The sequence below is a fragment of the Aspergillus aculeatinus genome (genome assembly GCF_003184765.1).
Source record: "Aspergillus aculeatinus CBS 121060 unplaced genomic scaffold BO66scaffold_45, whole genome shotgun sequence".
In the NCBI taxonomy this organism is placed as follows: domain Eukaryota; kingdom Fungi; phylum Ascomycota; class Eurotiomycetes; order Eurotiales; family Aspergillaceae; genus Aspergillus; species Aspergillus aculeatinus.
Window position 1 is genome coordinate 39,923 of NW_020291514.1, and position 26,653 is coordinate 66,575.

At 53.5% G+C, this 26,653-nt stretch overlaps 9 protein-coding genes and 3 non-coding genes across 12 annotated transcripts; 7 read left to right on the plus strand and 5 right to left on the minus strand.

Annotated features, from left to right (window-relative positions):
- Positions 1–45: 45 nt before the first annotated feature.
- Positions 46–118, plus strand: BO66DRAFT_t248. The gene has a single exon. It is a non-coding gene; the product is annotated as a tRNA-Lys (tRNA).
- Positions 119–143: 25 nt separating this feature from the next.
- Positions 144–858, minus strand: BO66DRAFT_394054 (uncharacterized protein). The gene has a single exon (XM_025647897.1). It carries the CDS (start codon positions 803–805, stop codon positions 635–637), a length of 171 nt encoding a protein of 56 aa, XP_025500835.1. The 5' UTR covers positions 806–858; the 3' UTR covers positions 144–634.
- On the plus strand, positions 852–925 carry BO66DRAFT_t249. Its single transcript has one exon. It is a non-coding gene; the product is annotated as a tRNA-Lys (tRNA).
- A 96-nt stretch (positions 926–1,021) lies between these two features.
- Positions 1,022–1,126, plus strand: BO66DRAFT_t250. The gene has a single exon. It is a non-coding gene; the product is annotated as a tRNA-Lys (tRNA).
- Positions 1,127–3,239: 2,113 nt separating this feature from the next.
- BO66DRAFT_394055 (alpha/beta hydrolase) lies at positions 3,240–5,067 on the minus strand. Its single transcript, XM_025647898.1, has one exon. It carries the CDS (start codon positions 4,635–4,637, stop codon positions 3,594–3,596), a length of 1,044 nt encoding a protein of 347 aa, XP_025500836.1. The 5' UTR covers positions 4,638–5,067; the 3' UTR covers positions 3,240–3,593.
- A 196-nt stretch (positions 5,068–5,263) lies between these two features.
- Positions 5,264–8,862, plus strand: erdS (aspartyl-tRNA synthetase, cytoplasmic). Its single transcript, XM_025647899.1, has one exon. It carries the CDS (start codon positions 5,651–5,653, stop codon positions 8,498–8,500), a length of 2,850 nt encoding a protein of 949 aa, XP_025500837.1. The 5' UTR covers positions 5,264–5,650; the 3' UTR covers positions 8,501–8,862.
- On the minus strand, positions 8,793–10,293 carry BO66DRAFT_394057 (uncharacterized protein). The gene is made up of 3 exons (XM_025647900.1): positions 10,094–10,293; positions 9,628–10,022; positions 8,793–9,555 (listed from the first exon to the last, which is right to left on the minus strand). The coding sequence occupies exons 2-3, from the start codon at positions 9,925–9,927 to the stop codon at positions 8,959–8,961; spliced, it is 897 nt and encodes a 298-aa protein (XP_025500838.1). The 5' UTR covers positions 9,928–10,022; positions 10,094–10,293; the 3' UTR covers positions 8,793–8,958.
- A 341-nt stretch (positions 10,294–10,634) lies between these two features.
- BO66DRAFT_394058 (tubulin alpha chain) lies at positions 10,635–13,103 on the plus strand. The gene is made up of 6 exons (XM_025647901.1): positions 10,635–10,917; positions 11,019–11,059; positions 11,200–11,226; positions 11,332–11,407; positions 11,472–12,426; positions 12,486–13,103. The coding sequence occupies exons 1-6, from the start codon at positions 10,893–10,895 to the stop codon at positions 12,706–12,708; spliced, it is 1,347 nt and encodes a 448-aa protein (XP_025500839.1). The 5' UTR covers positions 10,635–10,892; the 3' UTR covers positions 12,709–13,103.
- Positions 13,104–13,505: 402 nt separating this feature from the next.
- Positions 13,506–18,474, plus strand: BO66DRAFT_430823 (EF hand domain protein). The gene is made up of 6 exons (XM_025650547.1): positions 13,506–13,896; positions 14,032–14,189; positions 14,281–14,404; positions 14,476–14,676; positions 14,761–18,023; positions 18,093–18,474. Exons 1-6 carry the CDS (start codon positions 13,884–13,886, stop codon positions 18,120–18,122), a joined length of 3,789 nt encoding a protein of 1,262 aa, XP_025500840.1. The 5' UTR covers positions 13,506–13,883; the 3' UTR covers positions 18,123–18,474.
- Positions 18,475–18,777: 303 nt separating this feature from the next.
- BO66DRAFT_458474 (plasma-membrane proton-efflux P-type ATPase) lies at positions 18,778–21,740 on the minus strand (the record flags this gene model as incomplete). The annotated part of the gene is made up of 4 exons (XM_025652216.1): positions 18,778–18,863; positions 18,917–21,014; positions 21,067–21,297; positions 21,357–21,740. 4 exons carry the CDS (start codon positions 21,738–21,740, stop codon positions 18,778–18,780), a joined length of 2,799 nt encoding a protein of 932 aa, XP_025500841.1.
- A 444-nt stretch (positions 21,741–22,184) lies between these two features.
- BO66DRAFT_458480 (uncharacterized protein) lies at positions 22,185–24,759 on the plus strand. Its single transcript, XM_025652217.1, has 10 exons — positions 22,185–22,555; positions 22,626–22,729; positions 22,788–23,049; positions 23,123–23,153; positions 23,213–23,294; positions 23,365–23,402; positions 23,458–23,555; positions 23,612–24,006; positions 24,059–24,224; positions 24,302–24,759. Exons 1-10 carry the CDS (start codon positions 22,525–22,527, stop codon positions 24,493–24,495), a joined length of 1,401 nt encoding a protein of 466 aa, XP_025500842.1. The 5' UTR covers positions 22,185–22,524; the 3' UTR covers positions 24,496–24,759.
- BO66DRAFT_330013 (origin of replication complex subunit 5 family protein) lies at positions 24,653–26,637 on the minus strand (the record flags this gene model as incomplete). The annotated part of the gene is made up of 3 exons (XM_025644044.1): positions 24,653–25,852; positions 25,994–26,404; positions 26,551–26,637. The coding sequence occupies 3 exons, from the start codon at positions 26,635–26,637 to the stop codon at positions 24,653–24,655; spliced, it is 1,698 nt and encodes a 565-aa protein (XP_025500843.1).
- Between the last annotated feature and the right edge of the window lie 16 nt (positions 26,638–26,653).

The window sequence follows — 26,653 nt, forward strand, 5'->3', positions numbered from 1 at the left end:
TGACCCAGGCTGTATAGGTCTTTTTGTGAAAACTGATTACAAATTGCCCGGTTAGCTCAATGGTCAGAGCGTCCGACTTTTAATCGGAAGGTTGCGAGTTCGACCCTCGCATCGGGCGCTTTTTCTTTTTGCTTTGCTTTTTCCTTGCTTGTACGCACTACAGGATATGTTCTTGTAGATATTCGCGGATACGTAGGCACCTCCCGGTTGGAGATTTCTTGATGTAACAGTGACGGGAAAGAAAAGAAAAAAGAAAGAAAAAAAGAAAGAAAGAAAACAAGCATGCTCTACCGAAGGAATCGAGTTGGAATGGGTGGGAAGCATAGAACAGAAATGCCCGCTTGAATAATTGTGTTCGTACTGCTGCTGTATGGAAAATTAAACGAGTTGCCATCATTTGATAGCCTCTTGTGGGTATTCTTATATCATAATCGGCCACCTATCGTTCCGCCCCAAGTTGATACCCCTCCTCCTTATGTCCATATCAGATTCGATGTAGCGAGGTTCTATGCGAATTTCTTTCGGCTGGGCCCGGAATGGGTGACTAATGTGTCTGGCGAAAGGGGGTCTGGTCGGCCGGGCTGCAGTGCTGCCTACCGTATATTGGTGATACTGTGCAGCGTGTCTGTCCTTTTCAAAATATTGGCATTATCATGCTTTTAGTAAATCGCAAGAAGAAGTAGGAGATAAGTAAGTATAATAGAAGAGAGAGGGGCAGGAAGGAAAGAGGTCTGGTGCAAGGGTATTCGATTCTCCAAGGCGCCGTGAGTGCATAGATGCGCCAGTTCGAATCACCACCAGCCATGTTTGTATGATATATTGCCTAGTACTTGGTATGTCTTTCAACCAACGCCCCGTTGGCACAATTGGTCAGCGCGTGAGACTTTTAATCTCAAGGTTGTGAGTTCGAGCCTCACACGGGGCGCAAGTTCCTTTTTGACCCGTTGGGCTTCGTGTTCTTTTGCCACCCCGCGCTGGGTCTACCATATATTCTCTGTTGAGCGGCGTTTTCTCCAACCGGGCCCGGTTGGCACAATTGGTCAGCGCGTGAGACTTTTATGACCTCTCCCGTTTGGGAGTCATAATAGTGATCTCAAGGTTACGAGTTCGAGCCTCGTATCGGGCGAGGTTATCCTTTTTCTTTTTCTCTTTTTTTGCCGAACTGCCTTCTTGAGGCCAATGTCCCGTGGAGCACTTGATGATTTGATGTAAGGTTTTTTATTTTTTAATTTTTTTCCCCCTCTTCTACTGCATCTATCTCGCAGTTAGGCGAGATGTTTGTGGAATATCCATGAGCTCGATGCGCGAGACTAATCTACGATACGTACCCTGGTAGCCCTGCCGCGGATATATTCTGCGATCTATACTTCCGCTCGGTTGTCTCGACTAGGCGAATGCAAAGTATGTCAACTCGCCTTGGATTTGATCGCTTCCCACGAGACAAGGTTAGTATCAACATATAGCAAGTCCCCACCACGTATCGAACCTACCTAACACACAATGGCACGACGATAGCATATGCACGTTCTATATGCGTCCAATAACTAGGAACACAAGCACGCGGTAATCGAGTAGAGAATGGTTTTGTGGACATAATGAACCATGATCCAGGTACAGACCACGAGCCCAGCTACACCATAGAGATAAGCCTCGGTCCATCAACGATGAGCCCTTCGGTCTCCCACAATGACTGATTGGTGATCAGCAGGTGTGTTGGAGCGAGTGCTGGATGGTTGTCAAGCAGTGTTGATGAGGCGAGGTTGATCAATGGCACTTCATAAGCAAACAAGTCTTCGAAGGGGCGATTTAAGATTGTCTCTGGGTACTGTGCGGAGTGAAGAGCCATGCCTTGTGAGTTGTAGCCGCGGAAAATACGCCGTAAGCTTCTTAAAGAGGTCTGTCTTGTGCACGAATCCCAGGATATTTATCTCAGAACCAACCCTCGAAACAGAATTGGTTGGTTCCTCATACGTATTAGATATCTGGCAGTTGTGCTGTCGATCATAAGCTCTATAGTTTCCACGAATCCGTTCCTCATCATGAACAGCTGATGGAGACCGAGGTAGTAGCCAACCGTGCCAGACTGGATCTCCTAGTTGGCCTTGCGCAGCTGCTTTCATCGAACTTAATGAGTCCTCGGGTTGAATAGGGCGGTTGGACATGAGTGGAATTGTTGTTCGCTCAATTGTCCTTCTTCCCTCGTTATGTTCTGTCTCACCCTTCTCAGCGGAAAAGGTTCTAGGCTGAGTGATGGGCGGCGAACAGCCTTATCATGAGGTGATATATAGTCAGCGTAGAGTTCGAGGTGGGAATTGACGATAGAGATAGAACAGCGAACGTTTGGCTCGGTCTATTGAGTGTCGTGTTGACGTGTGGCGTGACTCTGAATGTCAGAGAACAAGCGGACTGCAAGCTTGGGGTGGACTTGAGGCATAAAGCCTTCTTATTCCCCTTCCTCTTGGAGATCGAGACTGTCCCGAGCGTTGTCTCTCCACGAGGTAGATGTTCCTGTCAGTCAGAATTCTTAGAGCATGGCCATTGTCTGCCGATGTGAACGTATACGATAGCATAAAGTTAATATCTCCAGGTTGAAAGCTTCCGGACGTGAAGAGATCGGAAATGAGATCTTTGATGACATGACAAGAGGATATGGTGGCTCATGACTTCTGTCATTTCACCACACCTCTACACTATGAGATGTAGTTGTCGTTCTGCTCTTGATCTCGAGGGGTTTCGGATATCGCGCGAGAGAGATAAACAGATGGAGGGGGCAATTGCCGAAACCGGATCTGGACGAAAGGCAAAAGCATTGACGCTTGACACCGATGGCAAGAGGAAGAGACAGGGGAGGCAGGAAGGAAGGCAGGAGGTAAAAGAGTTGAGCAAGGCAGCTAATGAGTGATACCCCTTCACTGTGCCACTACCCCTCCGACCCCGCCCCAAAAAATTTCAACTATCGCAGCAACACCCCAATTGGAGGTAGGCAGGTCTGCTGCCCTACTGAGTGCTCATATGCCTACAACCAGGCACTTGAGGTCGATGAAGTTCCCAGGGCCCGCGCTAAGCTTCGGATCACCCCAGTTTTGGTTGCACTCGACATGATTATGGATAAAGAGGTTCGAGAATATCGAGTCTTCTGGGTTGCCCTTGTATAGGAGGGGGGAGGTAGACCGGTTCTAGTACAGCTATGTTGTGGTAATCAGCAGGCGGGCAAACAGGAGTATATATATCCGAGGTACGGGACTATTTTCCGCCCGTTCTAAAATTACCCATGGCGAGATCATTCATATGCAAGAAACCTGTAGATCATGCCTGTACACTGCATCGCAGCAATACAAGGATGTAAAAAGCAGCGAGCATACATATATACACATAACAATGCCCACGAAGTAATGACGCCGGTTCCAACCATCGCAAATCACAGATGCTCCCCACCAAGAAGAATAAACCGCTTCAGGAATAGATAAACCCGCTCATCGCTCAAAAAGAAAACAAAAAGTCGGTCTTGCACTCAGCTGTTGTGTATGCGCATGCGTGTAAGTATACGGATACAGCCCATTTTCTTTTGGGTTGCTCTACTCTTCTTTTGTTTCTTACGATTCAAATATACGCTTCATGGCGGCACAAGCCTCCTGATAGAGGATATCCACTCGGACCTGATCCCGGAATGGATTGGGCGACTTGTCCCATCCGTGCTGAACCTTCTCAATCATCATGGCGCGCACGTGCTTCTGGATCTTCTGCAGGCGGCGCACGAACACCTGACCCTCCTTGAGCAGCATGTCCCACTCGCAGATGTAGAGGAAGATGTCGTGCGGCAACGCGTCGCCGAGGATCTCGTCCGAGGCGCGCACGGGCGAGGCGTAGGGCGAGCGGCGGTCGGCGTGGTCGGGGAGGTAGGATTCATCGAAGAGATCGGTGAAGAAGGCGGGGAGGGTCTTGCTGGGCATGAGGCTCATGGCGCGGCGGTGATCGCGGGACTCCTCGAAGTCGAGGATGGGATACCAGCAGAAGAGGGCGACGATGTTGAGCTCATTGGAAGGGGATTGGACGAGATGTTGGGAGGAGTCGGTGTGGATCACATGCGACAACGTGGAGTTGTTGGAGTTCTGTTGGCTCAGCAGGCCCCGGAGACGGAGCGGAACGGTCACCGCTAAATTGCCGCCAGCCGAGAAGCCGCTGAGGGCGATCCGGGAGACATCTAGACTCAGCTCCGTGGCGTGGGCGGCGAGATACTGCAGTGCGCGCACCCCGTCATCCACGGCCGCGGGAAACGGATGTTCGGGGGCTCGGCGATAGCCCACGCTCACAACGACGGCGCCGACTTCCGACAAGATGCATTGCGCCCAGCGGCTGTCGTCGGTGGCGTGGCCGAGGGTGAACCCGCCGCCGTGGAAGTTGACGACAACCGGAAGCCGGCGGCCTTCTTTTTTAGCGACCTGGTAGTCCTTTGGGCAGTAGAAATGGAGATGGATCCGCGCGGAATGCGAGTCGGATTCAGAGGAGGGAAAGGAACGGCGAAAAGTTGGTCGAGAGGGACGTGGGGGTAGGACATCGTGGATAAACATGCCAATGCGCATAAGGAACCGCCAGAAGGTGGCCTGGACATACAACCACCAGCGGGACGAGTGAGCCATGATTGATTGGGCAGGTGACGATTCAAGCATGCACGGGAAGAATAAGGTTATGTTATGGTTATGGGGAAGAGAATGGATCCGGGCAGTATATCCCCAGCTAGAAACTGGATGAGAGGTAGAGTGTGACGGAGAGAGAGGGATAAAGAGAATGGAGGATGAGGTGAGATGGGAAGGATGGAATGGTGATCAGTTGATGCCAAGCATGGGGCGTCTAATGCAGGAATGGCAGCGGGGAAGTACAGTACTGTACAATAATAATAGTACTTTACAGTAAGTAGTATACGGAGTATCCGTAGATTGATTGATAGACAAGCATTCAAGGAGTGAAGTAATGCGACGAAGACGAAGCCAAAGGCCCAACCCAAAGTCTTGGATCACATCATAGTTCCTCAAGATTCCGGTTTTGACAAGGGGAGTGGTTGTTGCTTAGGGCTGAAAGACTAGAGAATGAGAGAGAAAAAGGAAAGAAATCGCCGTTCCGACAACACTCTTTCATCATTCTCACATGACATCATGGCTTGCCGCCGGCCTCGGTCTATGCGGTTTCCAGCAACTTTTCCTTCCCACGCAACACAGTCAACCTTGTTGAAACACTGATCTTCCATTCGTGGCTTGTGCTCCCTCCTTTTTTTTTTCTTGTCTTTTGCTTATTTTCTTTCTGCTACTACGTATAGCTTTCTTGCTTGTTTGCTTGAATCCTGCTCCACCCGTGGTTCCCTTCGAATTGAACCTACTTGAGAATTAATAAACCTAGTAAGCATCTGGACCCTGGTTGGGCCCGATTTCTTCCCTCTTCGTATTAAAACGCTCACTGCATCCTCCTCCCCCTCCTCTCTTGTTTGCCCAGCCCCTCCTTCTGCTTAATTCTCTAGTCTAATAAATTAAGTACCCTTATCTTCCCTCTCTTACTCTTCCCCTCCTCCTCTTCGTCTTACTTCCTCTTCCCATCATCACATCCATAACACTAATACTAACCCCTCCACTCCTCCCACTTGGGAGAACCACCCCTCACCATGTCAATCAAACGTGCTCTTTCGAAGATTAAAACTTCCAGAACGTCCACTTCGGAGGATGGCCACAGTAGCCCCTCCGTGTCCCTCTCCCCGCGTCGCAGCATCTTCAGCAACATCCTGCGCGATCGGGACTATGTTTCCTCCTCCGATGATGTTTCGGACGATTCCTCTGCCACGGGGGGAATGAGCAAAAACCAACAGAAGCGCCTGGCTCGGAAGCAACGCAAGGAAAGCTCGCGCCTCAGTGAGGATCGCCACTCAGAGGATTCGGATATGCGTCACAAGGAGGAGATTGCTACAGCCGCTCGCGAAGAGACCGCTGAGATGAAGGCTCGCTACGGCGAATTACCCCTCATGCAGTCCCGAACCCGGACTCATGAGCTACGTACTAATTTCACGGACATTTCCACCTCTCTGGTTGGCCAGGAAGTCTACTTCACGGCCCGCCTGCACATCATCCGTCGCATGAGCGCCAAGTTGGTCTTCTTGGTCTTCCGCCAGCAGTTGTTCACCTTCCAGGGCGTCCTGCATGATGAACCAGGCGTGGTCTCCCTAGCAATGGTTCATTGGGCCGAACATCTTCGCTTGGGCAGCATTGTTAGGGTTCGGGGCGTTGTTCAGGCGCCTCAGGTCCCCGTCTTGGGCTGCACCATCCATGATGTTGAAGTTGCTATCAAGGAGCTGCATCTCGTTGTTCGTCGCGAGGAGCCCGTCCCCTTCAGTGTTTATGAGGCCGAAATCCAGACAGCCGAGGAAGAACGTGTTGAGGGCCGACGCAGTCGCATTCCTGATAGAACTCGTCTCGTTAACCGTCTGCTTGACTTGCGCACTCCCACCTCTCAATCCATTTTCCGAATCCAGTCCGCCATCGGAAACCTTTTCCGTACCGCACTTGACGAACAGAATTTCATTGAGATCCACACCCCCAAGTTGCAAGGTTCCGCCACGGAGTCTGGCGCCAGTGTCTTTCATGTTCAATACTTTGGTCGGGATGCTTTCCTGGCTCAGAGTCCGCAATTGGCTAAGCAAATGGCCATCGCGGCTGACTTTGGCCGAGTCTATGAGATCGGTGCCGTCTTCCGTGCGGAGAATTCGAACACTCACCGCCACCTGACTGAATACACGGGCCTGGATATCGAGATGGCTATTGAGGAGCACTACCATGAGATGCTCGAGGTATTGGACTCGGTTATCAAGAACATTCTGGAAGGTGTCTACCGCCGCTTCCGGCGCGAAGTTGACACCATCAAGCACCAATTCCCCTCTGAAGATGTTGTCTGGCTGGAGAAGACCCCAATCCTCCGATTCTCTGACGGCATCAAGATGCTGAACGACTCGGGCTGGCGGGACGAAGACGGCAACCCATTGCCTGAGGACGAGGATCTGAGTACCCGCGATGAAATTCGTCTGGGCGAGCTCGTGAAGGAGAAGTATGGTACCGACTACTACATCCTTGACAAGTTCCCCGTCAATGCTCGTCCTTTCTATACTATGCCCGACCCGGAGGACAGCCGGTTCACCAACTCCTTCGATATCTTCATTCGTGGCCAGGAAATTGTCTCTGGTGGCCAGCGTATCCATGATCCACACATGCTGGAGGAGAATATGAAGCGCGTGGGCATTCAGCCAGACACCATGGAGGAATACATGGAAGGCTTCCGCTGGGGAGCCCCCCCTCACGCCGGTGCTGGTGTCGGTCTTGAGCGCTTGCTGATGCTCTTGCTGAAACTGGGCAACATTCGCCTGGCTTCCCTCTTCCATCGTGATCCCCGTAGCTTCCCCGCGAAGCCCCCGGTGATGCAATTACGTCATCCCGAATCGTCCACCATTGAACCTCCGTGGGTGCGCGACAAGAAGGGCAGTGTGGCGGAGAACGAAAGCGAGCTGCAACCCATCGAGCACCTTATCGCCAATTACGGTGACGCTACCTCCACTTCTTGGGGCGACGAACGTTTCAAGATCTGGCGTGACATGGGTACCGGAGCCGCCATTGCCTACGTCGTAAGCACGAGCAATTATGTGGTAATTCCCGGCAACCCTCTCTGCGACACCCGGCAATACCGTCAAGTGATCATCCAATTCCTGCAGTGGCTGCGGCGCGAGACCAAGTACAAGCCTGTCTGGCTTCTTTGCTCAGCTGAGGTTGAAGACGTGCTTGGTGAACGTCTCGGCTGGCGCACTTTGTCCTGCATTGCCGAGGAGCGTGTCGATCCCTCGCGCAATATGGCCGCCACGGATGGCGAGATTGCCCGCAAGATTCGCCGTGCAGAGAACGAAGAGGTCAAGGTGGTGGCCCTCAAGAATGGAGAAATGGTGTCGGATGAGGTGCGCGAGAAGATCGACCAGCGCATTCAAGACTGGCTGAACAACCGCAAGGGCACCCAGGTGCACTTGTCTGAGATTCGTCCATGGCGCGATCCTGAGCACCGCTGGTATTTCTATGCTGTCGACAAGTCGGGCACTATTTGCGCCTTCGTGGCATTGGCCACCCTGGCGCCTGTGCACGGCATGCAGATCAAGTATAGCTTTGATTTCCCGGGCGCACCCAACGGAGTCATCGAGTATATTGTCACCCAGGCGATCCAGACGGCGGCTGCTGCCGGTGTCAAGTCTCTGACGTTCGGTGCTGGCGCAATGTCCACGCTCACACCAGGACACAACTTGAAGGGGCCCAAGATCAAGATGTTGCAGCACACCTACGACACGATCGCCAAGCAATTCGGCTTGGTCCGCAAGAGCGAGTTCCGAGCCAAGCTGGGTGCTACGGACGATCCGCTTTACATCGCCTATCCCCCGCATGGCATGGGCACCAAGGGTATGCGGGCCGTGCTTCATTTCTTTGAAGATTAGAGTTTCTCTAGAGAAAAGCTATCTTTACTACAAGGTACAAGCAAATGTACCTATTAGAGGATGCTTTGCTTTTCCTTACTGCCTTCGAAGATGGTTTGTCAGTTATGGGTTGTTATTACTGCTGCTGCTGCTGCCTTTTCACTATTCCCCCTCTTGTTTTGGTACTTGATTGCTCGATCTACCCCCTGATGTCGTCTTTCGTTTCGATCTAGCTGATGATACATAATTGTGTTGTGATAATAGACGCTCACATGCCATGATTGAATGATCTTAATGTTATTATGTTTGCCTAGTGCTTGCTGCCCACAACCATGAATGTAATTCCGAGCCTTTTCCCAATACACGTCCAATTATATTATACATTTCCCAAGCCACGCAGTTGACGCTGTCGTACTGAATCATAATCAATATATTTACACATAATTAAAATCGGACTATATTAAATCAGAAGCGAAAGATTACCGTATCTTCTTCGCCTCCCTCTCACCACCAATCTCTCCTTCCTGTTCCTGCTCCTGCTCCTCCGAAGCGATCGAATCCACGACTCGCCCCAGCTCCGCAACCACCCACCGGCCCACGAAGACCGCGACCCCAGCCACAACCAGCACCCATCCGGCGGTCGGGACCAAGCTGCGCGGAAACACATTGCCCAGATACGGATCCAGGATCACATCCACCACGACAAGGGGCACGGTCTCCATGAGCTCCGGATCGGTGGAGTAGTAATCCGCCGCGGCGCGCACTCGCAGGAACAGCACCGAGTCCGCGACCGGGGCCGTATCCTCGACGGGACTGCTGCTGGCCGTCGTGAATCGCGAATGTGGGCTGAGCATCCCGATCCCGCCGCTGTGCCTTCCTTTGGGGCTGGCGGGCTTTTTCTTCTGGCTGTACCGGACCTGTTTGTCTAGATCGGAGAGGAGGGCAAGGCCATTGTCGTCCAAGTGTTGCTGGTGGGCGAGCCGGGCGGTCGAGTAGGTGGTTATCGCGCCGAGGAGGTCCGGGGTTTCGAGGGCGTGCGGGAGGGTGTAGGTTGTTAGGTGGAAGGAGGTTGGTTGCTGTTTTTGGGGCCGGGTGATTAATGATGCTGTTGCGGGATGTTTTCTATTCTGGGAAGGGCAAAGACGTACAGTGGCTAGCCAGCATATGCGTACTTCATAGCGTTTACCGGGGATCAGATGCTCGAGGAAGAACCATGAGTCTGTGCCGGCGGAGTCGGGGCTGGGGAAGGAGGCGTTGAGCTTTGTGCGGTGGTGGAAGTACGAGGGGGATAAGCGTGGGAGGCCCAAGTCGTCGATGGGAGGCGTGAGAGTTGGAATCAGGGAGGGGGAGGGGCCGAGGAAGATGGTCTTTTCGACGTTGGCGTTCGTGCGCCGGGTGATGAGGAGGAGGGTGGTGAGGAGGAGGATGAGGACGTGGTGGTGGTGCATTGCGGTGGTGGCTTTGTGGTGATTTCTTTAAATATTCTTTTCTTATATGCGCAGCATTATGGAGCTGGGCAGGGTGGTGACACTGGATTAGTAGTCTACAGAGGTCAGTTTCTGGTAGAGAGTTGAGGAAGTGGAGCTGAGGTGCATGCACTGCTGGCATACATACATACAGAGCTACTGCTTCTGGAGCTGCGCGGGAGCTGTAATTGATGGACAGGCTTGATGGGTGTTTATGGAGCGATTGTGGGATATGCGGAGAGTGGGAGAGTATGATATTAGAGTAGAACCCATGTCATCCTGGGCGAGAGGAGGTGAAAGGAGGTGCTCTTCGCTAATGGACTCCAAGAAGCCCATTGGCGATCCTCGTCATCGCGAACCGTCCAGTTCGAACGATGCTGGGATCGACCATGCCGTCACACCATCACGTGATTCAACACCGGCGCTGACTCAGCTAGCTGACCGCTAGGTGGTCACGGGGTGGCAGTAGCCAATAAGCAGCTCCCAATGGCAACGCGACCCAACGGACGGAAGAACCACGCCGACTGGTGTGTTGGGTTGACAGCGCATTCAAAGACCACAACAAATCGAGTCGACCGATCAATCTGGGTCTCTTTGGGCAATCCATCCTCTTTGACCATAATTCAGCCTTCGTGATAGCCTGTGAGTGCTCTTTCCCCAGGGTTAGCTAGTCGTTCCTCCCCCCTTCCCCCCCCCTCATCCCTTAAACTCCTTCTCCCCTTTCCCTCTCTCCCTCCTTTCCTAAATTCTCCCCCCCCACAAACTTGTATTTTCCACCTCTTGCCTCTGGTGGTGTGGCCCTTTTAGGTGCTGACTCTCGAACCCCTGAAACGTCCGTACAGATCGTCGTCCTTGGGTATTTTAATTTTTCCCTCTGTCCACATTCCACACCCACCTCTCTTATCCCTCCTCCCGCCATCTGAAACCCTTCAATTCAACTCGACAAAATGAGAGAAGTTATTAGTTTGAACGGTATGTGCCCTTCTGCCCATTTCACCCGCTCCCCCGCCCTTCATCTCGCTTGGGGGATCTGCCTGGCGTGTTTGACTAATGTTTTGATTCTCCCCTCACAGTCGGTCAGGCTGGTTGCCAGATCGCCAACTCCTGCTGGGAGGTATGCTACACATTCGAAGAGATTGACCCCTCTTCTTCTCTTCCCTCGTCGACCCTGATGGAAACTCTTCAACAAAGACACATTGGGTGTTCAGAAGCCAGAAAAAAAGGACAGCTGGACTGACTGTATTGACCATCTAGTTGTACTGCCTTGAGCACGGTATCCAGGTACGTGAAGTCAATCAAAAACATGTCGATTACGATCGGATTTCGCGTGATCCCATCACTTCTGGAGATGAACTTTATTGACAAGCTGCTTTTTTTCGCCACTAGGCCGATGGTTACCTGACCGAGGAGCGCAAGCAGGCTGAGCCCGACCACGGCTTCAGCACTTTCTTCTCCGAGACTGGTACGCTTTTCTCCTAACATCGCTATCTTGCCTCTCGTGTGCATTAACAGGTTGTGGCAATCAGGCCAGGGCAAGTATGTGCCTCGCACCATCTACGCCGATCTCGAGCCCAATGTCGTCGACGAGGTCCGCACTGGTACCTACCGCAGTCTCTTCCACCCCGAGAACATGATCACTGGCAAGGAGGATGCTTCCAACAACTACGCCCGTGGTCACTACACCGTCGGTAAGGAGATGATCGACCAGGTCCTCGACAAGGTCCGCCGCGTGGCCGACAACTGTGCCGGTCTCCAGGGCTTCCTGGTCTTCCACTCCTTCGGTGGTGGTACCGGTTCCGGTTTCGGTGCTCTCCTCATGGAGCGCCTGTCCGTTGACTACGGCAAGAAGTCCAAGCTCGAGTTCTGCGTGTACCCTGCTCCCCAGAACGCCACCTCGGTTGTTGAGCCCTACAACTCCATCCTTACCACCCACACCACCCTCGAGCACTCCGACTGCAGCTTCATGGTCGACAACGAGGCTATCTACGATATCTGCCGCCGTAACCTCGGCATTGAGCGCCCCAGCTACGAGAACCTCAACCGCCTGATCGCCCAAGTTGTCTCCTCCATCACCGCTTCCCTGCGTTTCGATGGTTCCCTCAACGTCGACCTGAACGAGTTCCAGACCAACCTGGTTCCCTACCCTCGTATCCACTTCCCTCTCGTCGCCTACGCTCCCGTCATCTCTGTTGACAAGGCTTCCCACGAGTCCAACTCGGTCAACGAGATCACCATGTCTTGCTTCGAGCCCAACAACCAGATGGTCAAGTGTGACCCCCGCAACGGCAAGTACATGGCCACCTGCTTGCTCTACCGTGGTGATGTTGTGCCCAAGGAGACCCACGCCGCTGTTGCCACTCTCAAGACCAAGCGTACCATCCAGTTCGTCGACTGGTGCCCTACTGGTTTCAAGATCGGTATCTGCTACCAGCCTCCCCAGCAGGTCCCCAACGGCGACCTCGCTCCCCTCAAGCGCGCTGTGTAAGTCGATTCCTGCCTCGTGTCTACGAAGCCCATTTTGCTGATTGTTCCTTGTTTAGCTGCATGCTGTCCAACACCACCGCCATCTCCGAGGCCTGGTCCGCTCTCGACCACAAGTTCGATCTCATGTACTCCAAGCGTGCCTTCGTCCACTGGTACGTTGGTGAGGGTATGGAGGAGGGTGAGTTCTCCGAGGCCCGTGAGGACCTCGCTGCCCTCGAGCGCGATTACGAGGAGGTCGCCAGCGACTCTCTGGAGGAGGAGGTTGAGGCTGAGTACTAAGTCTGACGACACTTTCCTCGGCCGGAGCCCCGAGGATGGTCCGACGGGGCAGTCTGCTTGGATGCCAGGGCTGGCCCTGATTGTTTCCGCGGTGATCCGTTGGGGACAGACTTTGGCCCGGGGAAGACCCGACGAGCGGCGGGACTCTGGCTGTGCGTACAGATACAATAGGAGAGACGAGATTGGCTTAGTACAGACTATGTTTTCTTTTGTCTGATATATTTTTAATATCCCTGAAGCAGCGATGAAATTTACCCGCTCGTTCCCGTGCAAGCCAGCAAGATTGTAATATAACGTTCGCCTCGTTCTAAAACCAAAGTCCATGGTTCTGAATTGCAGTTGACAAGGGGTAAGGGGTTTATTTCTTCTAGTTATTCGCAGGAGATTCTTGAAAAGTGTAGTTTCAAACTGTGCTGGTATTAAACCCTGTTCTTTGGGTTGTCTCGAGGCTTTAGTGTCAATGTAATCAGTGCTTCCCCGGATACTACAGAGAATGGAGACATTAGGAATGACACATCATATCAAGGCTTTCAGAAGCAGAGACCAGCCTATTGAGAGGCTGGTGGTATTGAATAGTTGTACGCATCTTGCTACCTAGTGACCGACCGACAGGGACTGGACTGACGTCGGAGAGGGCTGCCGACTGACCGCCCGCCTGCACGGGCCAAGCTACTGGCCAGCGGCAGTTCGTCCCCCCTCCCCTCTTCCTCTCACTCTCGCCTGTCAGCTTTCCAGGTACATGCAGTAGCAGTAGTAGCAGTAGGAGTAGTAGGAGTACTACGTAGTACGTAGTTGAAGGTAATTACGCAGCTCGCGACAACCTCCCTCTTTCCTCCTCCCCCTCCACCACTACCTTTCCTCCTTCTCCCCCTCTTGTCTCAACCTCACCCATAAGACTTGACTTAATCTAATCTCTGCTCATTATTCCCCCCTGTGTTGCAACCTGGGGTATCGCCATTGCTTCCACCCCTTTTAGCTCGAAGCTGCTACCGCCTTGGCCATCCAGGCCCCGTCGGTAGTCCCTCTCCCAGCTAACTTGACCACCTTCTCTTCACTGTCTCTCACTTTTTTTGTGCCAGCCCATCCCCCTCCGTTTTATTCTCCGCTCCCTCTTGTGGCGCATAGTGTTGGAATATCTCAGAAAGGAGGCTCGCTCCTCCTGAGCTATACCCATCATGGCTGACAACGGTGAGTTGCTTCTTTCCCCAGTTCTAATGACTGGCCAGCTGCCCTCACCCCCCCCTCCCCCGGAGCTCTCAGGAGATGACGGCCCAACCCGGTCGGCATGACCCTAATGTTGCAGCGGAACTGACGGGTCACCAGCAGCACGACACCCCAATCTCAATTTGACCCCCGAAGAAAAGCGCGTCTTCTACCAGCTCTTCCAGGCCGCTGATACCACCAACCTGGGCGTCATCACTGGCGAGGTTGCCGTGCCTTTCTTCGAAAAGACCCAATTGGCTCCGGAAACCCTCGGCTTGGTATGTCGATGCCTACTTACGATCCGCCTCCTGTCGCCTGCCCTGCCCGCAATTGCCCCTTCGCTAATGCAGACCTCCCTTCGAACTATAGATATGGCAGATCGCGGACAAGGAGAACAGGGGTCTATTGACCCCTTCCGGATTTGGCGTCGTTCTCCGCTTGATCGGACACGCACAAGCGGGTCGCGCACCGACAGAGGAACTGGCTTACCAACGTGAGTGCTCTCGGAAGCGCCCTGCGCCCTTCATATATCAACAAGTACTGACAGAAATTATACTCCTCTAGCCGGTCCCCTGCCACAATTCGATGGCATCTCCGTTGATGCCGCCGCCCCTGGCCCACCTACTCCGCGCGAGGCAGGCACCACCAGCCCGACCCCCGCAGCAGGCGGTCCTATTCGTGTCCCTCCGTTGAACCCCGAGGACGTGAATAAATTCCTATCGCTGTTCGATAAATCAGACGTTGCTAAGACTGGTGTCCTTTCAGGTGCGGATAAGACCCCCCTTTCCGTTTGAGACAGGGCTCGATGGGCTTGGACATGTTTGGCTCATACAATGGCGCAATCTACAGGGGAAACTGCTAAGCAAATCTTCGAGCGTGCACGGTTGCCGAACGAAATCCTCGGCCGCATCTGGAACCTAGCAGATGTAAGGCAACAGGGCGTGCTTGATGCGACGGAGTTCGTCATCGCGATGCATCTTCTCACGTCGTACAAATCAGGCGCAATGAGGGGAATCCCGCAAACTTTGCCTCCGGGCCTGTATGATGCAGCTTCACGAAGAGGGTCGATCCGTTCATCGGTTGGCTCACGTCAGGGCTTGGATGCTCCCCCTGTTCCTGCTATTCCAAAACAGTTCACTGGGCCGCAGAGGACTCAGAGCCCGATCAATCGGCCCTTCGGATCGCCTTTGGCTCCTCAGTCTACTGGCGGGGACTGGCTGGTCTCGCCCCAAGAAAAAGCAATGTTTGACAATATCTTTGCGACTGTTGACACCGCCAAGGTAGGGTCTGTAAGTGGTGACCAGGCCGTTGCGTTCTTCATGGGGGCACAACTGCCAGAGGAGACCCTTGCCCAAATCTGGGATCTGGCAGATATCGATGCCGACGGGCGTTTGACGAAGGATGAGTTTGCCGTAGCCATGTATCTGGTTCGGCAACAGCGGACTGGAAAGAACCCATTGCCGCAGGCCTTGCCCCCGGCTTTGATTCCTCCCAGCATGCGTCGCCCTGGATCTGCTCACATCGCTCCACCAGTTGCTGCTCCCGCACCAGTCCCTGCACCAGCTCCCGCCCCTGTTCCTAAGTCGGCAGCGGATGACTTGTTTGGTCTGGACGCTTTCACAGCACCTGCACCTCCTATTGCCCCTTCGCAGGTGCCGCAGTCCACAGGCGGCTCGAACGCAGCTTTCCAGACACCGAGCTCTCCCGGATCCCGAAATTCCCCGCCAACAGCTTCGTCAACGTTCAAGCCATTTGTGCCCACGTCCACGTTTGGCCAAAGCTTGCAGCCACAGATGACTGGTGCCTCCGCCGGTGCACCGCCAACTATTCGGTCACCACCACCGCCGCCTGCCGATGACCTGTTGGGCGACAATGATCCCGAGGAGTCCAAAAAGTTGACACAGGAGACTACAGAGCTCGCCAACCTGTCTAACCAGATTGGTTCTCTCGCCAATGAGATGCAGAATGTTCAGTCGAAGCGAACTTCAGCCGAGCGTGACCTGTCCCAAACCTCCCAGCAGAAGCGTGACTTTGAGGCTCGTCTTGCGCAGGCTAGGACAATGTATGAGCAGGAGGTGAAGAACTTCAAAGCTCTTGAGGAGCGGTTGAATGCCTCGAGAGCCGAAACAAACAAATTGCAACAGGAGTATGCTCTTCTAGAGGGCAGCCGGCAGGATCTGCAAAATCAATACAATCAGGTATCGGCTGCCCTGGCTGCTGACCAGCAAGAGAATGCAAACTTGAAGGAGAAGATTCGTGAAGCCAATGCTGCGGTTGCTCAGCTCAAGCCTGCCCTAGACAAGGCACGCTCGAGTGCCCGTCAGCAGAAAGGTCTTGTAGCGATCAACAAGAAGCAGCTTGCAACTGTGGAAGGCGAGAGAGATACGATCAAAGAGGAAATTGACACTCTTTCACAGGAGCAGTCCAGAGAACCCGAGGAGGCTGCTGCCGTCGCAAGTGAGGCTGCCGCCGTTACAAGCCCCGCTGAATCAACAGCAAGTCAGAACACCAACCCGTTCTTCAAGCGCACAGCCACTGGTTCCAGCGACAACAACGCGCTGTCACCCCAGATCTCGAATGATCAGCAGCGTGCTTTCGACAGCCTCTTTGGTACCTCCTTCGTATCTCCTGCTACGGCTGCCACTCCTCCCCCGCCCGTCTCTTTCCGGGCTGAGTCGCAGCCGACCTCGGGCATTCCGACCCCCTCAGTGTCTCCACCCCCTTCTGTTGGTGCTGCTGCTGCGTTCGAGCCACCTGCGCTTTCGCAATCGAGGCAACTCACACCAAATGTGCTGCCATTCGGCGAAGATCATTCGGTTACCTCTTCCACCCGAGTCTCGCCACCTGGTAGCAGGTTTGGTGGCCCAGACACGGCCAGTGAAGCAGCGGCCTCCACCCCAACAGAGCACGTCAAGGCCGTGGCTTCGCCCTTTGACGAGCTCGACGAGCCGAAGGAACGCTTTCCTGAAGTGCCTGATGTCGCTGATCATACTCCCGCGAGTGGCGATTCAGCCACGTCTGCCGATAATCATACAGAAAAGAAGGACCTTAGCTTCGATGAGCTATTTGGCGGGCCAGCTCATAAACGATCTCAGTCCCAGAAGGAGAATGATTTCGAGGAGGCTTTCGCTGCTATGAAGAATGGTCCCGGGTCCAGCAAGCCCAATGGTGCAGCACCCGTCGCTCAGTCTGAATTCCCCCCAATCCGTGAACTCGATGATGGGGACGAAAGCTCAGACAGCGAAGCACCACTAGGCTTTGAGGACGATTTTGCCCCCGCCTTCCCCCCTCAGAGCCAGGTAGGAGGAGAACCTAAGCCTGATACCCTCGAAACACCTCAACCAGCAGCTTTCCCTTCGCCGGGCGCCGCCGCCACTCCCAGTGAGCCTCCTGCTGCAGAGGCTCAGCGCAGCCCCCCGAACTACGAAGAGACCGTAGGAAAGCAAGAGCCAGGAAGTATACCTCCCGAGTTCAACGGACTATTGCCGCGCCGCGAGGACCCGACAACTGCTGCTGATGCACCTCACTCAGTGGAGACAAGCACGGGCGCCCCGATCGTTGGGGGAGAGCCCCAGCGCGATTACCATGAAGAAACCAAGGCCGCCCCTCAGGAAGCTAAGCCCAATGCTCCTGATTTCGAGGCTGCATTTGCAGGACTTGACCTGGCTCCCGCCAAGGAGGCTGAGGACGACGATGACGACTTTGAGACCGTGGAGAACAAGGATAACATGGACTTCGATTTCTCCTTCGATAACCCGGCCCAGAAGACGTCACAGAATGCTGCCGCCTCCTCGTCAGACTTCTTTGATTTCAACAAGGATGCCACCGCATCATCTCCGGGCTTCGCCGCGTCTCACCCTGACACAAATTCCCAGGCGCAGACGCACAATTGGGAAGAGCTCTTCGCTCCTCTTGACAATGCCAATGCATCAGCAAGCGGAGCCAACGGCACCAACACTGCGAATGATTCTGCTCAAGCCAACAAGCCACCAGGATGGGCTCTTCAGACCGGCACCGAGGATGATCAGATCCTTCAACGTCTAACCAACATGGGATTCCCTCGCGAAGAATCACTCGCTGCCCTCGAACAGTTCGACTATAATATTGACAAGGTATGTCATAGCCGATTGCGAACTAACTTCCACTCAATTGTGCTAACAACAAAACCTTTGTGTGCACAGGCTGTCGATCACCTGACCTCTAAAGCTTAACGCTCTCTCAACATTTCCACGATGATGGAAACCCCCTCCCAGTGCACATAGTCTCGACTCTCTTGTCCTTAGCCGTCCATTCGCTCTACACGTCAATTTTCCTTATCTCTCTATCACGTCATCATAACTTTTCCAGACCTTCCTCATCCTCTTTTCTTTATTCTTCATGTCTCTACGTCTTTCGCCCCCTTTCACCTTGCATACTTGCTGCTATGTATCTGTACATCGTCTTTCTTTCTCGGTGGCATTCTCCCTCTCCGACCAGCCTGTTTCCTCACGACTTACCCTATTATCTACCTTTACTATCATTGTCACCGTGTAATCTAGGAATACCTATTTGCTTCTCGATTTCACTAATAAGTAGATTGACAACCTAGAGCGCAGCATGGTAGACTCGAGTTGATAGGACAGGACTCGCTTTAGGTCAGGATCCTGCGCATCGATCATAATTCTTCATGAATGTTTCATAATTGGGATACACCATGCCTTTACTTCACCTATGATGTACAACAGAAAGAACGTATTCGGCAAACACATGAACTTTTTACAAGCACAGCAGGATATTCAGGGTGAGTGCTCATGATACCACATCGACCCTGAGCTAGACCGATTTCGCCAGCGAGCCGTACAGAATGTCATTAAAGCTAAAGGATGATCAAACGCCACGGGTAGCCTGTCCATTCTCCATACTGGTCAACGAGCTCTTCTCATGCTGAGAAGACACACGTTGTAGGGCAACCACTGGGCCAGTTAGCTTTGTTGGAACGATACCGGGAAATGGGGTATGAACATACAAAAGTCCTCAAGAGAGCGCTGTTTGTCCATACTCCGGGGGCTTTTGCCGTGCATGATATTATCGAAGCTCTTGGAGCCTTGGAGCAGATAGTACAACCCTCCCATGATGCAGAACATACCAAAGGAGAAGATCCAGATCCGAATAATTGTTGGGGCCGAGGTCTGTCCGCCGACGAACCAGCCGAATGCACAGAAGCACGTAGCGACGGTGTCCACCGCTGCAATGGCCCCTATCAGTTTCCAGGATGGCCACCCAGAGGACCAGAAAGCACCGTTAGCGCGAGTGATGAAAATAAGCCAATTCTCAGTCAACGAAATCTCCAAGAACAAGACCTCGTCTCGTTTGCCGTAGTTCTGCATGATGCCCCCATTCTCACCAGAAGCCAAAATTGTGGTGAGGGTGATCCACGTTCCGATTGCAAGGACGATCCCAAGCAGGACCGACATTCCCCACAACTTGGGAAGATTCCATTTCACCGGTGTACTGGAGAAGGGGGCTTTGTCGTAGGCGATAGCCAAAGTTGCAATGTCGGCGAAAATTGCAATGAACACCACCAGTTGCAAGTTTAGGCTCTCGTTGCGGATGGCAATCCAGAGCCCTAGGAAAATCTCGAGATGCAAAGAGAGAGCTATACGATAAACCACGTAAGCGTACATGCGATGGAAGATTTGACGGGAAGTCTTCACAGCATCAATGATAGCGGACAATCCTGGAGCTAGGAACACAATGTCAGCGGCAGATCGCGCGGCATCTGAGGATCCTTCGACTGCAATTCCAGTGTCAGCTTTTTTCAGAGATGGGGCATCATTGACACCGTCGCCCGTCATGGCTACGAGATATCCACGCTGCTGCAGAATATCCACGACATTGTACTTGTGCTCTGGGAAGACTTCTGCAAAGCCATCAGCGGCTTCAACAAAATCATAAACCTCGGAGCCAGGCATTGTCCCCCCTCCACCAAGACCAAGACGCTCGGCATTGTATACATTCGTTCCTAGTCCCAACTGGCGCGAGGTCTCGCGAGCAATTCCTACCGCGTCGCCTGTGAGCATCTTGATTGAAAGCCCCAAAGTCTGGGCCTCGCTGATAGTCTTTGCAGTGTCGTGTCGCGGAGGGTCGGAGCATGGCATTATACCCAAAATCTCCCATTCGCCATCACCGCGTTTCCGAGCCACACCGAGCGAGCGGAAACCGCGAGTCGCGAATTCTGCGACCTTGTTCTTGTATGCAGTTTCGATCTCCTCGGGGATTGCGTGATCTTGCTGGACGGTTCTAAGCACAAATAAAGGAGATCCCTTCACGCATGTGATGCGCTCTCCTTCGGAAGACTGTACCACTGCTTTGACTTTCTTCGAGACTGGATCGAACGGAGAGAACTCAATCACCTTGTATTCTGTGAGCTTTGCTTTTGCACACGGGTAGGAGGATAAAGCTCGAAAAAATGCTCTGTCTATTGCATCCATGCCTTTCTTCTTTCTAGATGCGGCGAGGCATGCCGTTAGCATCAGATCTTCAGCTTCCACACCAGGAACGGTGAAGGGCTCTGTCAAAGACAGCTTGTTCTTGGTCAAGGTGCCAGTTTTGTCTGAGCAGAGTATCTCAACGCCAGCAAGGGATTCAATAGCTGATAGCCGTTGAACAATCGCTCGTTTCTTCGCCAGGTATGCTGCTCCTACTGCCATCGTGGTGGTAACAACTGCGGGAAGGCCTACCGGGACCCCAATCATTGTGACGGCCAATGTGAATTCGAGAATGGTCGTGGTGTTGTTGGAACGGTAGAAGGAGGATACCCAAACAATGATAAGAGTGACAACAACAAGGACAAGTAACACGGTGCTGATACCCTGAAGGACTTCGGTGAAGTGGCCTGTTCCCGAGGCAGAGGCATTAACCAAGGCTGCAGCATGCCCCACAGAGGTCGAATCGCCAGTAGCGGTAATGAGGATTCGGGCGTGGCCTCGTTTCACAGTGGAGGACGCGTAACATGTATCTCCCGAATGCTTATCGACAGCCAGGGACTCCCCAGTGATTGACGACTGATCGACTTGTATAGCAGAGTTGGTCATAATGCGGCCATCCGCAGGAACGATCGTGCCCTTTCTCTCGTTAGCCAAGAAGCCATTGGCAGAAACAGTCAAGGGTAGGTACCTCGTCTATCTTCACAATGTCACCCGGGACGAGTTGGGCTGCATCAAGCTCAGAGAGTACACTATCGCGCAGAACTATAGCCTTCAGTGCTAAAGTCCTCTTCAGCTCTTCGACGATGGAACCCGCCTGATATTCCTGTATAAACCCCACAGACGCATTCAATAGGAGAAGACCACATATCACGCCCAAGTCGACCCAATCATGAAGATAAGCAGCTAGAATCGCCGCCGCCTGCACGTCGGTAGACAGTCAGTAGCTATCTCTCACTAGAATGAATGAGCGACACATACTTCCATGACAAATTGAACGGGGCCAACGAAGAACCATAGGAACTTGAAGATCAGGTTCTCCTTCCCTTCCTTCATCTCATTGAGACCGAACTTTTTCCGTCGTAGAAGTGCTTCGTTCGTACTGAGGCCTGTGTTCGAGTCTGTGTGGAGCAGTTCATCTGATACCGGGTGTCGACCGCCTGTGTGGTTCGATTCCAGAAGTTTGAGATCGGCAAAGCCATCGACAGATTGCAACTCCTCAATGAGACTATCAATGTCTTTCTCGTCCTCCTCGTCATTTTCGATGGCTACCTGGGTGGGTGCCGTCGAGTCTGGCTTCTCCTCGACAAGACCATTATTCACATCGAGGGTAGTCGGTTTGTCGAGGGAGGTGGTGCTCTCCATGACAATTGCCGATCGGCTCAGTCTCAACGTGATAGGCATAGCTAAAAGACCAGGGGGGCGCAGGGTATAAATGACCTTTAAGCTTATGCTTTGAATCGTATGCACGATAAGATTGTCCTCTAGCTGGAGGTAACCAAGTCCACTGGAGCGGAGTGACAAGCAGATAGAGGTCATCATTAGATGTTTCGAAGCATTGCTTCACCAGCCATGAAAGGATACCCATTGCAAGAAAGGAAGGAAGGAAGGAAGGAAGGAAGGAAGGAAGGAAGGAAAGAAGGAGAGACTCCCGTCCGTCGCACTCACTCAGTGCCGTAAAGGGAAAGAGGGATATACTGGCCTCTCAGCCAATGAGCGAGGGGCATGGCTGACGTAATCGAGGACACCGACCAGAACGTCATCCATCCATCCTAACAACCTTAGACGCTGTGGAAAATCCACCCCATTGTCTTGTCGCATTCATACCATATTTTCTTCATTTATGATCTCTTTTACCTGCTACTGCTTTACAATCTTACGAAATATATGACTTAAGCTTTTTTGCAGTCCGCCAACGGAAGTCGACGCGGTGTTCTGATCAAATTCTTCCATCCCGAGCAGCCTGACTAGAAATTCGGCTGAGTGCTCGAGCACGCGCGGCACATGACGCCGCCGGCGATCCAAGCAGATATACTTTAGCATCGTGACAGTTACTACTACCAAGATACACAACAACCCTTCATGCTATTCATTACCCCTCTTCTGCGTCACATAATCTGCACATCTGAATCCTCTCTAGCCATCAGTCATGGCGAGAGAGATCCCCGGATTCTACTATGGTACATATACAATGACCACCGCCCAGTAATTTGTGTGTTTCGAACAAATCTTATTAACCATGGTCTCCAGACCCGGAGAAGAAGAAGTATTTCAAGATCCAGGCCAGCCATGCGGCGGCTCCAGGGGCTCAATACTCGAAAGACTCGGTCAAGCGCAAACGCGCCGACCACGAGGTTGTGAAAAAAATGGGGCTCGGAATCACTTGCATGATCTTGCTGACGCCATGACTAGGAACGTCGCCGAAAGGTTCAGCAGATCAAGAGGGAGGCTAAGGAGAAGATAAAGAGGGCGCAACCTCTATCTCACCCTCTTCTTGATGTGCAACGAGAGATCGGCGCCTTGCGTTTGCCCACCACTGTGAGACAGGAGCGAAGTGCGCGTGCCTACACCAGCCAGCTTCGCAGGAACCAGCTGCATCAATTCGAAGCCTGGCCAGATGAGTATAGCATCAAGCACGTGCTGCGTAATAAGCGCTCGGGGATCTTGATTGCTAGTAAGTACTATATATCATACCAAAGAGAAGTCCGCGAAGACCGCAGTGGGAAAAATCACTAACGAACGCCCAGGTGGTCACCGCGGCGGTGAATCGTCCGTGTCGTAAGCGCCCTCTCCGGTCCTTTGAGGTCGTGTATCCGGCAAGCTAACAGCCGTTCAAGGGTGTGCTTCCCGGATTGCGACCAGAACAAATGGACTTACAATCGGACCATGGAACGTGTTCTATTCAAGGAACCGTATAGGGTAAACAGCTTAGCCAGGATCCCCAACTTGTTACTTGTCGGTTTCAACGCTAATGCGGGCTTTTCTTTAGCTTTCGTCCATCTCTTTGAGTCACACAGGATACCTGCTGTAAGAACGAAGTCTCGTCCACCCCTGCATCCGGCCAGGAGATTGACCAGACCAGTTCAACGATGGACAGCGGTCCCCAGGGCGACTCGTTTCTGGCGCCTCGAATGTTGCCAGACCCAGATGAAGGCGGCGACTACCGATGGCCGCCATCCTGTATGTGACCCCTTCATTGTCTGAAGAACCTGGATGACTGATACGTCTCGATATAGTCCTTCAACCAATTCGCATTCGCACAGCAGCGTCTTTGTGGTGTTCTTCGGCTTGTCCAGTGGGAGACCACCCGCTATTTGCTGTTGGGGCATCTGATGGCTTGTATACTCTACAAGGATACGGAGCGTACTGGGCCTTGTCGAAAAAGCCGTTCTCCGACGATGTGAACGCGGGCAAGCCGATCCTCAAACGACGCATTGGTACTTCCCATGCCCTCGTCACCAGCGTCGAATGGTTGTCCTCGGATGTGATCGCGGCCGGACTCAAGGACTCTTCTGTTTTCCTGCATGATCTCCGGAGCGGGGGAACCGCGACACGACTCCAACATCCACATGCCGTCACAAAGATTCGCAGGGTGGACCCTTACCGAATGGTCGTTGCAGGGATGAACTCTGTAAGGAACATTTGATTTCTCTTTGACAAGGATGAAGCTGACTCTAGCTCAGCTCCAGATGTACGATATCCGCTTTCCGCCCAACGGGCTTCAACCGAAACCGCAACCGACCAGCAAGAAGCATACTTCCACGCGACCCTATCTCACTTTCCAAGACTTCAAGCCCCAAGTCATACCAGACTTCGACATCAGTTTGGAGCTTGGGCTTCTAGCCAGCGGTACGTGCATCCATCCTATTCCCACTGGACCATTTTCGTCCCTCGCAAGAACGCCACGCTAAACTCCGTGTGCTCAGCCACCGACACGGGCAAGATCCAACTGTTTTCTCTGCGCAACGGGGAACAGATTTCTTCACCCTTGTCAAACTACCAGTATGCAGACCCCATCGCCTCCGTCTGCTTTGAATCCGGCGATGCGCCATTTCAGGGGCCTCAGACACCAAGCCTACTCGTCTGCGCCCAAGCCACAGTCGATGAATGGATATGGTAGAAGGAAACAATCCAAGTGGGCCTTTGTATAAAGGTCTATCTATGCACCAAACGCCTATATGATGCCTGGGATATGAGTGTGAACAATACATGAATCAAAGCAAGTAAAAGAAAGCAAACAACCCAGAAAAAACCATCAGAAGAAAAGAAGGGTCCTCCTAATCCAGACCTCCCGCCAACCATTCGCCCACCTCTACGCCGACCGTCTTTGCCAACTCCCCGATCCAGTCCCCTGAAACATTCACACACCATTTCTCCCCCGTATCGGACGTGGTATTCCCGCTACTCAACCCACCGGACCCCATCCCCACACGACCTTCCCGACCCGCCGCAGGCACCACCAACCGTAGCCGCCGCAACGTAGCCAATTCGGCATAGATCGCGTCGGACACGGCCGCCATGCGAATCGGATTGGCAGGGGGGTTGGGGTCAATGGCATGGTAGATGGCGACCAGCCGCTCCAGCGGGAACGGGCGCGCGGTGAGGATGGTCGAGGGGCCAGTGATGCCGCCACCGCCGCCGACCGCCGACGTCGTCGCGGACGAGGTCGCAAAGGCCGACTCCAGCGTCGACTTGGTGATCTTCGTCTTGGTGCGCTTGCCCTTCTTCCGGCTGCCGGGAGTCGACGGGTCCGCCGCCGCCGACGCAGCATCCTCCAGCTGAGCCCGCGAGAGCAGCTTCAGCCGCCGCCGGTGATGCGCGCGCTTGTTCCGCGCGGACAGCGAGGACGACGAGAACTTGGAGAAGAAGATCGTGTCCAGGCGTTGCGGCGTGTGCGAGGCGAGGTAGGCCGAGGTCAGGATCAAGGTGGGGAAGTACGGCAAGGAAGGCAGGGGCGATGGGGCCGATGCGGCAGCCAGGGATTTCGGTCTTTTGGTGGAGGAGACGGCGGTCGTACCCTTCGCGACGGGCGGTTCCGCCTCATCCTCCTCAGTGACGATGTGATGCACCAGCGCCCCTTCCCCCTGATGCCGGAACAGGGCCCGATTCTTGACCAGCAGCCGAGTGAAATCCCACTCCCCGACGCCCCCCGGCGGAGTCTCGCCTGTCGTGATGGGCGCCACAAACCGCGGCCACAGCTTCTCGCAGATCGACCGGAAGGTCGGAATGGAGCTGGCCGTCGGCCCGACCAGAGAATCGTAGACGGCCGCCACGAAATGCGGGTATAGGGTCGAGGCGACCGCGTCCGATAGCCCTAGGGTGGCGGCGGCAGCCGGGGGCGGACCGCTCTGGAGGATGATGGTCGTGGCTTCATTGCGCGTGTAGGGCGGGAAGCTGATATGTGGGACGCCGGCCGATTGTAAGAAGAGCGGTCGCGGAGGGGTACTAAGGACGAGGACGACGCATAGCGAAGGAATCTGTGATATAGGCCGAAAAATCGATAGTAGTCAGCAATCAAAAGCCAAGGGTTCCAATGCAGAGGATGAACACAGAAAGCGATCCCCAGTCATCCACAGGGGTAAAGAAGTAGGGGGCGGGGCGAAGAAAGAAGAACATACCACCTCTCCCAGTCTCGCCAGCGCAGGCAGTAGTGTAGGTGATGCCTCTCTCTGCTTGTCAATCCCATCAAGAACCAGCACGAATTTGTTGCGATTGTTGCGCGTCGGCGGGTGTTGTTCTTGTTGCGAAGAAACGAAAGCCGAAGCGAGACACTCGTTCAGCAGCACAGCGAGCGTACTGACGTGTTCGCAGCGTCCCTTGCCGTACTTCTCCCACTCATCCCGCTTGCCCAGCGCCTCCAGGGTGGCCCAAAGGATCTTGGTGAGCAGATGGCGGCCGGTGATGCACTCGGGGCTGCGGACGAGCGCGTGCGGGACGTCGAGGGCGGCGAGCACATTGCGCACGATGGTGGTCTTGCAGGTGGCAGAGATGCCATGGACGACAATGGTAGATGGGCTTGAGACCTTGGCCTGTTGGATTCCGCATACGTTGTTAGTTTTGCTGGTTTTGTGAGCGATAGATAGAGCCAGAAAGAAGAGATGGCCTTGCGACGTTGACCGGGGGGGGGGCAAAGGAGAAGGGTTTATCGGGGACACAAATTCGTGGACGGACGTACACCGAGCAGGCTAGCAAGTTGGCGGCTTTGGAGCTCGCGACAAGGCCATTGTTTGCTGATCGACTGGGCGACCTCGGAGGGAAGCATCAGGAACTCAAGACGA

Bases quoted from the DNA above. Each gene is read 5' to 3' on its own strand.
- BO66DRAFT_394054 (XM_025647897.1), bottom strand. From the start codon at position 805: ATGGCTGGTGGTGATTCGAACTGGCGCATCTATGCACTCACGGCGCCT.
- BO66DRAFT_394055 (XM_025647898.1), bottom strand. From the start codon at position 4,637: ATGGCTCACTCGTCCCGCTGGTGGTTGTATGTCCAGGCCACCTTCTGG.
- erdS (XM_025647899.1), top strand. From the start codon at position 5,651: ATGTCAATCAAACGTGCTCTTTCGAAGATTAAAACTTCCAGAACGTCC.
- BO66DRAFT_394057 (XM_025647900.1), bottom strand. From the start codon at position 9,927: ATGCACCACCACCACGTCCTCATCCTCCTCCTCACCACCCTCCTCCTC. The intron at 9,556-9,627 runs GTACGTCTTTGC...CCCCAAAAACAG, and splicing joins GCATATGCTGGCTAGCCACT to CAACCAACCTCCTTCCACCT.
- BO66DRAFT_394058 (XM_025647901.1), top strand. From the start codon at position 10,893: ATGAGAGAAGTTATTAGTTTGAACG. The intron at 10,918-11,018 runs GTATGTGCCCTT...CTCCCCTCACAG, and splicing joins AGAAGTTATTAGTTTGAACG to TCGGTCAGGCTGGTTGCCAG. The intron at 11,408-11,471 runs GTACGCTTTTCT...TGTGGCAATCAG, and splicing joins CACTTTCTTCTCCGAGACTG to GCCAGGGCAAGTATGTGCCT.
- BO66DRAFT_430823 (XM_025650547.1), top strand. The intron at 14,190-14,280 runs GTATGTCGATGC...TTCGAACTATAG, and splicing joins CTCCGGAAACCCTCGGCTTG to ATATGGCAGATCGCGGACAA. The intron at 14,677-14,760 runs GTGCGGATAAGA...CGCAATCTACAG, and splicing joins TAAGACTGGTGTCCTTTCAG to GGGAAACTGCTAAGCAAATC.
- BO66DRAFT_458480 (XM_025652217.1), top strand. From the start codon at position 22,525: ATGGCGAGAGAGATCCCCGGATTCTACTATG. The intron at 23,403-23,457 runs GTAAGAACGAAG...TGACCAGACCAG, and splicing joins AGTCACACAGGATACCTGCT to TTCAACGATGGACAGCGGTC. The intron at 23,556-23,611 runs GTATGTGACCCC...GTCTCGATATAG, and splicing joins CTACCGATGGCCGCCATCCT to TCCTTCAACCAATTCGCATT.